The sequence below is a fragment of the Haliotis asinina genome, chromosome 14 (genome assembly GCF_037392515.1).
Source record: "Haliotis asinina isolate JCU_RB_2024 chromosome 14, JCU_Hal_asi_v2, whole genome shotgun sequence".
NCBI classification, from domain to species: domain Eukaryota; kingdom Metazoa; phylum Mollusca; class Gastropoda; order Lepetellida; family Haliotidae; genus Haliotis; species Haliotis asinina.
Genome location: NC_090293.1, coordinates 23,280,556 through 23,291,348, shown reverse-complemented (window position 1 = coordinate 23,291,348; position 10,793 = coordinate 23,280,556). Strand labels below are relative to the sequence as shown.

The 10,793-nt window shown below is 38.4% G+C and overlaps 1 protein-coding gene across 1 annotated transcript in view; it reads left to right on the top strand.

Annotated features, from left to right (window-relative positions):
• Positions 1 to 4,551: 4,551 nt before the first annotated feature.
• Positions 4,552 to 10,793, top strand: part of LOC137260713 (mucin-22-like) — a gene marked incomplete at its 5' end in the record, with an annotated part of 29,548 nt that continues 23,306 nt past the window's right edge. The window contains 4 exons of the mRNA XM_067798297.1: positions 4,552 to 4,631; positions 7,511 to 7,626; positions 8,253 to 8,331; positions 10,509 to 10,636. Coding sequence (XP_067654398.1) covers positions 4,552 to 4,631; positions 7,511 to 7,626; positions 8,253 to 8,331; positions 10,509 to 10,636 — 403 coding nt within the window. The remainder of the gene's footprint in view (positions 4,632 to 7,510; positions 7,627 to 8,252; positions 8,332 to 10,508; positions 10,637 to 10,793) is intronic.

Genomic DNA, 10,793 nt, shown 5'->3' with positions numbered 1-10,793 from the left:
TGCAGCATCGCTGGCAAAAGTGTGTGAACTTGGAAGGGGACTATGTTGAAAAATAAATAACAAACATGGACTTTGTAACTTTTTTTCACAGTGAGGCTTAGAACTTTTCAGCTAACCCTCGTATCTTGTTTTTATATTGTATCGTCCATATAGTGATATCAGTTTTAACTTTCCACGCTAGTTTTAAGATTATTTGTGATATTGTAGTTATTTTGCTGCCCTTCGTCGACAGGTTTTACAGTATACATATTGTCCTTTTCATTATATTCTCGTCACGATATGGCTGAAATATTGCCGATGTGACGATACATATTCACTCAGTCAATAATAATAAAAGGTAGGTTACATGTCACGCGACAGCAACATTTTATTATTCCTTTTGGTCTAAAACACAGCGACGTATCTTTGAGGAGTTCTGTTCCATTAATCTTGGGTTTCCCATTTTTTGTTGACCGTGGACGTGGTTAGAACTCTTTAGGGCATTGAGGTTTTGGGTGGTTTCAACGCTCTCTTAAAGGTGCGTTCACTTATTACATCATGCCTGCTCAAGACATCTGAGCAGTTTTCTCACAGATGAGGTTTATTCATGAATAACTTTTTCATAGCTTTCAAAATAATTATTAATTTAGATATCGGAGGTAAGGGATAGATATGGGACAATGCGGTCGTCCAAAACACAAATGAAATCTGGAAGAAGCCAAAACTGGTTTTAACCCACCAGCGTCACACACCATGGAACAATTAAAATATTTACTCAGTCTGGCTTGAGCTGGTTATTCGAGCCATATCCTTTCTGCCCCAGATCGATCTTTATAATTGCGTCGTTCTTTTTCTTCTTCTTTCCACTGAAAGACCACAGTGATTACATTATCTCTACGTTCCCAACTGACGCGCGTAACAAAATGAGAATAACAAATACGTTTTGGCATTACGTCGTCAACAACATTATATAACCCGTGGAAGACCCAAGGTTGAAAATCGTCACTTGAGCTACAAACAGACTTCTCTGGGGTGCAAGGGTGTTAAAATAGCAAAGGCGTTAGCTGCGTGGCGGTACGAGGATGTAACACAACACAGGGAAGTGTTAATGTTACGCACAGATTAGTTGTTGCGTGGCCATAGTGTGTGTAGGCTATTATTAACTGAATAAACCTTTCTACACTTCATCGAACACGGCGTGACTGTAAACTGACACATATTAATTTTTCCACCAAAGTCATGACACACGCCTCCTGAATTTGCCATTTGAATTCACAAAATATATTTCTTTACAATCATACAATCATACAGCCATCTGAAGTTATTTAATGATCATATCAATAACTATCACCTTAGATGCAAAGTTAAATTTACGTGCGCATTTAGTACATGGAACGATGAAATATAGAGAATTCCAATGTTAAGTTACATTAGGATAAATTCCCTCTCCGAAACCATGCTTGTCGTAAGAAGGGACTAACGGAATCAAGTGGTCAGGCTCGTTGAATTGGTTGACACATGTCGTCGTATCCTAGATGTGTCGACCGATGCTCGTGCCGTTGATCACTGGATTGTCTGGATTGACAGGATTATTTACAGACCGCCACTATGTTGCTACAATATTGCTGAGAGCGGCGTTAAACAACAAACAAACCAAACAGATCATGCCTTTGTTTCGACATGTCAGTTAAAGGATAATGACGATAAGGTAAATTGTATGATGAATCTTAAGCTATAGTGGATGTCGTATAAATAAGCTGTGCTTTACACTTCAGTGCCTCTCGCATGTCAGTAGAGGGCATCATAAAAATGATATACTACAAACATATATACCTGGATATACAACCAATATCTTTTACGAAATATCTCTAGTAATGAAATATATTTATTAAATCTTAATTTGAAGAATAATTGATGGTCAAGTACATTACATCCTTACCCATAAAAATATATATAGACACATCAAGTGAGTGAGGATAGACTACATTATTATTATTTCTAAAGTGCACCATTATCTCTTTGAGTGAATAATTGTTCCTACTTCCTTAGCTGGAATATTGCCGAGTGCGTCTAAAACTAAAGTAAACACACTCACTGCTTCACTTACTCACTCATTCACTAATAGCTACAGAGGAAGGGGTGTGCAAAGTGAGCTAAAGTCCATGCAGGAAACAAATGTTCTGTACGTCCGTTTTATGGGGATCTACCTTATGTTGTTAACGATTAATAGCCTGTTTTCATACTGTGTTATCTTCAGTATTAAACATGTCTTGGACTTACATACTAGTATTAGGTTAACATCTGTGGTATTCTAGGAGTTTTCCTGTCGTAGGCAGTTACTGTAATTTTTACTTTGAATGAATGGATTGTGAATTTCTAAGTTTTTCTTACCTCACTCATAATGGCAAAAAAACATATTTATAGAAGTTAAGTGAGCGAGTGAGTGAGTTTAGTTTCACGCCGCACTCAGCAATATTCCAGCTATATATGGTGACGTTCTGTAAATAATCGAGTCTGGACCAGACAATCCAGTGATCAACAGCATGAGCCTCGATCTGCGCAATTGGGAACCGATGACATGAGTCAACCAAGTCAGCGAGTCTGACCACCCGATCCCGTTAGTCGCTTCTTACAAAAAGCATAGTTGCCTTTTATGGCCAGCATGGGTTGGTGAAGGCGTATTCTACCCCGGACCTTCACAGCTCTCTGGGTTGTTAGAGGTTGACATGTAAACTAGGCACAGCTATGACCTGCACTACAAACTCATTGTAACTTAATAGAAATGTTCAGTAACCTATCTGGTTAATAATAACATTACTTCATACATGAAATTTACCGCAGAAAGCCCCATGGTCCCTAGTGTGGTGATCTACCTTCTGTTGTTGGCGACCTATAGCCTGTTTCTACATTTTATTGTCTAAGTAGTGATGTTAGTTTTAACTTTCCATGCTATTTTAAATTCAAATTGTGATATTCTAGTTGTTTTACTGTCCTTCGTTGACAGATTTTACAACATGCATACATTTCATTTAAATGTTAAATGTTCTGGTCACGATATGGCTGAGATATTGCCTATGTGACGTTAAATATTAACTCACTCACTTTACCGCAGAATGAATTATAACATGTCTAATGAATCTCGTCAATTCTGTCTGGAGACAGTAATGCACATTACAAGTTCAGAAAATTTAATATCCAAACCATTCAATTCGGAAATTTGTATGTAGAAACTGAATGGTTGTCTTGTTTATTACATCTAACTACTGCTAAATTTCACACAATTGTTCGATCAATTATGGACACTGTTGTGATATGTTGCCATGTCGAAATCATACAATCATATGAATGAGACAAGGAGTATCTAAGTCATATAGTAAACATAACGCTTAGGTCAGTACTCATCTGTCATAGGTTGCTAGAGGAGATTAATGTACTGTCATGCATTCCGATCCTAAAATTATCACCATCCTATTATTATCAATATTATCAATGTTAAACAATCACAGTACAAGCAGAAGACCACCACCAACAAAAAATAAACCGATTTTGGGTCATGGTGACATATAGCTCTTTGGCTGCCAGCATGACCATCCGGTTTTAGGCAAGTTCTTTGCTCTGGTAGTATTGATTATGAAGTAATTGTTTTGCAATACAACGACAATTGGAACTGTCATTATACACTGATTTATCGACTGCATCAAGACACCTAAACACACCCTTCATGTAAACCTATTGATCAATTCCTTCTCATTTAAAATCACATTGAAATTATTGATAGGTAACGTTGATGGCACTGTCTCAATAAACTGAAATTCCATGATAAGTGTCCTCTAAGACAAACACACCAATGAGCATCTATATCTCAAATTGAAAACAGTCAATCTTACGATACTACACAAGAGTATCTTTGTGCACAATAGCAGTCCAAACAAGGCGTTTAAGGGTTCAATACCCACTATGTCCAATGTCCACTATATTATGCATATAGGGGCGTACGCACTCACTATACTCCCCATAGTTCCAATAAAACCAGATAATCCGATACGACTTGTCCGACATTGATAGCTGAAACTTTGGAAAGAGCGCTCCTTGGGACATAATTCCATGAGGTTCGCTTGAAACAATGTTCGGTCGGTAATGGGCGCGGGAGTCGAACTAATAAAACGTTGCGTCGATTCATTTGAGAATAAATTATAACGTACCTTATATAGGGTTGATAGTTAATATTATTGACGTAAATGCATTATTTATTTTTCGAGAGGTGTGGTGTGGTATAGTACCTTTAAATTACAGAGTTTGATTGTCTACGAAGCCATTGCTGCATTACGTGCAAACTGCATTTATCTCGTTTCGACTCAGCGATTGTGCAGCCGAAATCACATCAGTTTACTGATCATGCAGAACGGATGCCGCCACATATTTCAATAACTTTATCCGCATCATTGTCAAAGACCATGCAGCGTAAATGGATTGGTTAAGGGTTTGCACTAGCAGTCGATATACTCGGTAACCTTAGTAGGATGACATAAAAAAATATAAATAAACCATTGGCTTCATGGGACAACACTAACGTTGTTATGGAAATTGCTTATTAACAGTAAACTAATTGATGTTCCATCTCCAGTAATTAATTTCTCGCCATTTTGCGATAGGTAAGTCCAGAAACTTTTCCTGTATGTTTAAGCTTTCCATGTTTTAAATTGTACTATATTGATCATTTTAAACAATTTACCTACAATCTCCTTAAGCTGGGGGAATCTGCCTATTGTCCATGCTGGTAGCAATGGAACTGTGAGTCCCCATGGCCCTATGATGGTGACGTACCTTCTGTTGCTGACTATATACAACCTTTATATTGTATTGTCTTCTTTAGTTCAACGATGCTGGTCCATTTGAATACAACAGCAACGAATGCGATCGGACACAAAAATCATGATAGAGAACACATGGGTTTCATGTATTGTACGTGTTTTGTGGTTCGAACAAGAGCCAAACGAGCCAATACCTTAACACATGAACCACATATTGTTCCTGAACCCTTTGGGTAAACAAGCTGTATTTTTTGCCCCTCACATTGTATACGTAACAAGCATATTTAAATTGGTGCCATGCATTTACCTAGCATATGCATATGGTAATGCCATCATTGCTTCTTTCTGAGAAATATGTTTTGTTTATATTATAAACAAATGTTATGCCTCTCCAGTATGTTTACCGTTAAAATACGGGTTACAATTGATTTTCAGTAACCCATGCTACTTGTAACATGCAAATAAGGGGGTCGGGTGGTCAGTATCGCTGACATGGCTAACACATGTAATCGTACCTCTGTTGGGTAGATCGATGACCTAACTGAACACTGTCTGTCTGGTGCAGGTTCAATTATTTAAAGACTGCCGTCATAGAGCTGGAGTATCGCTATAAATAAAACCTTATATTGGTTATACCCACCTGGGTTGTCATGGCGGTATCCTCAAGGGAGGCAGAAGTACCTTAAAAATATTGTCCTCCTGAGAAGTTGCAAGTCTTTTACGTATATTTATTCATTCTCCATCGCTATCCATTCATTATCTTGCACAGCACTGGCAATGGTAAAGACATATGGAATTCAAACACCAGAGAAGTGGGACTGCCAAGAAGGCATCGACAAACCACATAGAGCAAAACAAACTATCGGTTACCCAAAGTTTGGCTGTCCATCCAGATTGAAGAGAACATGCCCTGCTTCAATATTTAACAATACGGCTCAGTATTTTAATATCATCAAGGAGGATCTTTGATCTTTGTACTGAGTTATAGATTTATTACACAGAAATAGCACTGACCGAAAACAATTGATTCATATGTTTTGTAAATGGATATATTTTATTTGAAATAGATTGACTGCGATTGTTTGAGGCTGTATCCTGGATTGATGTACTGTAGTATTATTGTATCCCCGGATGTAGCATATGGTACCTCTATGTTTAACGTATATGTGTTCCTTCCTCGTTTTTCATCGTATAATATGTGTCAGTTTTAAGCTGTTTCTAAATTTGTCAAAATTGCTAACATCTGTGGAGATGGTGTAAATCTTGCTATAGTCGATGGAAGTGGTACAAGACTGTAATGGTCACTTGTTGACTATGTTGTAACCATTCCTTTAATGTATTGTTTTGAATGTAGATATTCGTTTTATGGTTATATGGTTATTGTTATTGAATGTGTGAAATATTCCAATCGTTTTGTTTTTCTACCTGGCCTGTGTCGAGAGCTGTTTACATATAATTGTGTAAGACTGCGTTGGTTCTCTTAAAATACACCTCGCATAGTCTGAAATAATTTGGTCAAGGAGTTTACCTTACGTTTGTAGTACATAGGGTGATTTAATATGGCTCAATAGCCATCACATCGCCAATTGCCTTCCACTGATTTACCCACATGAATTTGAAATCAAGAAGACAAAAAATCGCACTTCAACTGTTTCACATTCCGAGCTATGCATAAATCTCTCCACCAGGCTGAATGACAGAAGGGATTGTGTGAAGTTTCCAAAGGTCAACTTCACTTTCATTTCAAGCAATATCTTAACGGCTCCGTCCTTTGACGTTTACATTTCACAACTTCTGAGCGTGCTCTTTTTTTTAGGGTTTCAAAGTTTTCAGGAACTCAGGTATGTATTTTTACCAAATAGAGAAGTTTGAAGTTGTGTCAAAATCATGCTGTCTTACTTCTGCCTCGTTATGGTATTTGAGTCATATTTGAGTCATATTTCAGATACGAACACCTTTCGTCTGACAAATATGCCCAAACGATTATTTGCAGGTGAATCAATTCAAGGTTGAAACATTACACTTGTGTGCAATGTTTCAGTTGTCATTATGACCATTTGTTTAAGGTTTGCTGCTTCACTACAGATGTTGTAGTAGTAGTAGTAGAAGTAGTAGTAGTAGTAGCATTAGTAGTAGCAGTTGCAGCAGCAGCAGTAGCAGTAGTAGTAGTAGCAGTAGTAGTAGCAGCAGTAGTAGCAGTTGCAGCAGCAGTAACAGTAGTAGCAGCAGTAGTAGTAGCAGTAGCAGCAGCAGCAGTAGCAGTAGTAGTAGTAGCAGCAGTAGCAGCACCAGCAGCAGCACCAGTGGTAGTAGTAGTAGTGGTGGTGGTAGTAGTAGTAGTATTGTATTGTCTGCTTTACTTAAAATGTCTTAATTTTAAATATGCTAGTTTCATATTCATATCTTTGATACCCTGAGTTGTTTTGCTGTCTGTCGTCGACAGGTTTTATTTCTCTTCAGAATGTTTGCATTTTTTATTGTCGAAATTGTTTTCGTCACGGTATGACTGAGATACTGCCGATGTGACGTTAAATGTTAACTCACTCATCTTGTTCACGCAAACTATTAATCTAATAGCAGTTGTTTTCATTCTGGAGGCATTCTGCTACATACAGCAGTGATTTGCATCTACGGCACATGTGCGAATTAGTATTGGACATTTCCATCACAGCAGTCTGTGGTGCGCGATGTTCAGGCGAATTCATTGTTTATCCTTTCAGACCACTAAGGACATATCTGACCTGCCTGGAAGGATCTGCGAAAGGTGACGAAGGGTGTCCACTTGCAGCTGCTGATGCTCAGGTCATACAGGCAGATTTTACAGGAGATTCCTGTAGTGAGTATGCAAAATCTGTTCCTCTGGAGACATTGCTTGTGAGAGATAAAACGAGATGTCCAATGCGTTGTCTCATAGGAGACGTGTTACAGTTCCCCAACGTTTTACTGACCGGGTTGAAGCGATTGTTGCCGTTTTAAGTGATGGAATGCCTACTACGGACATATTGATGGTTGTTTGTGTAAAGAAAGTAGAGGACGGTCGAGGAATTCATGATGATATGGTTATGTGACGATAAAGTATAGTTCAGTGGGTGAAGCAGAGATGGATTGTATGCAGGGTGTGTAAACATGCTTATGTGCACGTCGTATCCTGAACCGATAGATGATTCAAGGTATTGTGTTCATACTGTCAGTTTGTCTTGTTGCATACGGGGAGAAGGAATACATACATGCGAATATATAGTATGTAATAATCTTTGAGTTGAATGGTTGTTATCAAACATGCTCTACAATGTCCTAAAATGTATTACATACATATTGGACTGACTGACTCATGAGTAACAACATCCAGCAGGTATCTCAGAAATAAAGAAAAACATGTACTAGCGATACTTGTCAGGGTATACGTAGAATGCCATATTTCTGTGTCCCCAGTCTGCACTTTCTTTGCCTGTGTACTTGCAGCATTTACCGATACCTGTATTTGTCAGAAAGATTTTTGGACAACTAACCAGAGCGCTGCTCAGGAAGCAGACACTTGCAGGTAATAGATAATAAATAATGGTGAGAGCACAGGGATCGATGATTAGAAGTATGAATTTATAGAGTAGCTGGACTTTCTTTGAGTGAGTTTAGTTTTACGCCGCACTCAGCAGTGTTCCAGCTATGTGGAGGCTGTATGTAAATAGTCGAGTCTGGACCTGAAAATCGTGTGATCAACAGCATGAGCATCGGTCTGCGCAGTTGGGATACCCGATAACCAAGTCAGCGAGTCTGACCACCCGATCCCGTTAGTCACCTCTTACAAGCATAGTCGCCTTTTATGGCAAGCATGGGTTTTTGAAGGCCTATTCTACCCCAGGCCTTCACGGGTCGGAAAATTAGAAATCATCTCCTATCATGGATACATAGCAGCATATGTTCTGTGAAAGAATGTGATGTAAAGTGTTCAGTTTAAATGAACGATATTGCTGTTTTCGGTGACAGAAAACGCATCCTCACTTTCAGAAAGAAATTAGCGTCAGACACAACCAAATACATGACATACTGCTTGACACTTATTAGATGAGCCTGCGCAGTAAAAGCGTTTGTGACAAGTAGGCGGGGCAGGGAATGTAGACGAATACACTTTGTTGCTACAGGTACAAAAGGCAGATCGTGATTTAGGCAAATGCAGTACACGCTGACCGTATCGTGAACTCAATGCGGCATCTGTTTAACACATGTCCAGTAGTATGATATAACAGTCAAAACACGATTCGCACGAGGGAAATTAACTTTTAAGCATTTAGATGAGAAGCTGTTTCCCTCTTGTTTCAAATGGAATGTTCTTGAGGGCGTTTCCAAATATGCAAAGTGGGGTAATTGGTCAGGTCGTGGCTCATCTAATACTTGTCAGTCAGTAGTCGGTATTATTGTGCGTAGGATCACACTGGATCAGGTATGATCTGTACCTCTTTAAAGAGAATTGCTATGTTTAAATTCTTGCACCTCGGTCGGATCATCTTTTACCAAATATACATATGGTTTAGATGAACTGAAGTGCTATAGGTCCCTACACCTTACCCTAAACCTAACCCCTCAGAATAACTTTTGATAAATAAAATACACTGACCGAAGTAACATGATAGTGGATGACGTGTCCAATGTAATGTATCCTTTATTCAAATTAAATACACTCCATTCCTGTTAGAATGATGCAAATTACTGAATGAAAAGTAAACATATTCCCGCTCTGTACGAAATATATGAAATGTGCTTCTCACTACGTATTAAGTTATCTCTAGTTTTCCCAGAATAACCGCATTTGAGGTTTCTGTTTTGCAGGGACAGGTTTTACTTTAGAAAGAATTTAGTCTGTCGTACAGACCCTGATGCCAATATATTCAAGGAAGCCCACGCAAGTCTAGAAAATGTGGCAAGTCTAGAATCTGAAAATGAAAGTCTCAGGACTTCATTTCATCATATTTTCTTTACTATATGAACCATTTTCTGTAAAATACGTTCATTTCAGACACTGGTTGTTAGTCTAGAAAGACCTCTTCTCAGGTTTTACTTTTCGCTAGTATGACCTCTTCGAAGGTTTTACTGTGTGCAATCATCTTTTCCAAACTCTTTATGAACATCAACATTCAAATGATATATGAGTGTTTGAAATCAATTGAAAAATATCGTTCGAGGTTAAGCTCAAAGTGCAAATGGTTTCCCAAGCAAGATTGGAAGTGCAATTCTCTGATTAGTAGCCAGACGCTCTACCACAGTGCCATCGGGCCGATGAAGGTGGTGGGGATTAATTATCTACTTAGAGTCACTGTCATTGAATTAATTTTACGTGTGCTTCAGTTATTGTTATGTAGCTTCAAAGAATGCCCATCTACATTGTAATTATCCATCATTCACGGTATATGTTAGAGAAAACACTTCTCGGTTTTGGTAGACAATGTAATCAATAATCCAGCAACAGCACAGAGCATTGTGAGTGATAACAAACTTTCACAAATTGCGTCATAAGATATTGTGATGGAATTTGTAAAAGATGTGGGGCTATATTTTAAAGGTAGGCCAAAACGTTAAGACGTGAGTTCATTATTGCTATCATATCATTTCATATTTTGATTACTTGCATAATCAGAAACTTCATGACACTCCAGCTGATGGTATCACTGTGGTATGAACTGTCCCAAAGTCTGTAGTGTTGTCATCACTTTTTGTTATGCACAGTGCTATCCAGACCTACATCACGTGCTTAAAGGGAAAGACAGCTCTAGCCTGTGACAATACAACCAGTGCAGCTGACCTAGCTACTGGTGTGGAGACCAGGATGAAAGCCCTCGATACTCCAGTCTGCAGTAAGCTGTCAATAACTGAATTGCAGCATGTCGACTACATTAAGTAGTCAACTTCACCCATTCTGTTGCTTTATATGATTATTGAAGATAACATTTTGTTTAAACAAAACCAACAACTTCAAGATGTTCACAAGAAATATTTTTAATAGCCTGAAAG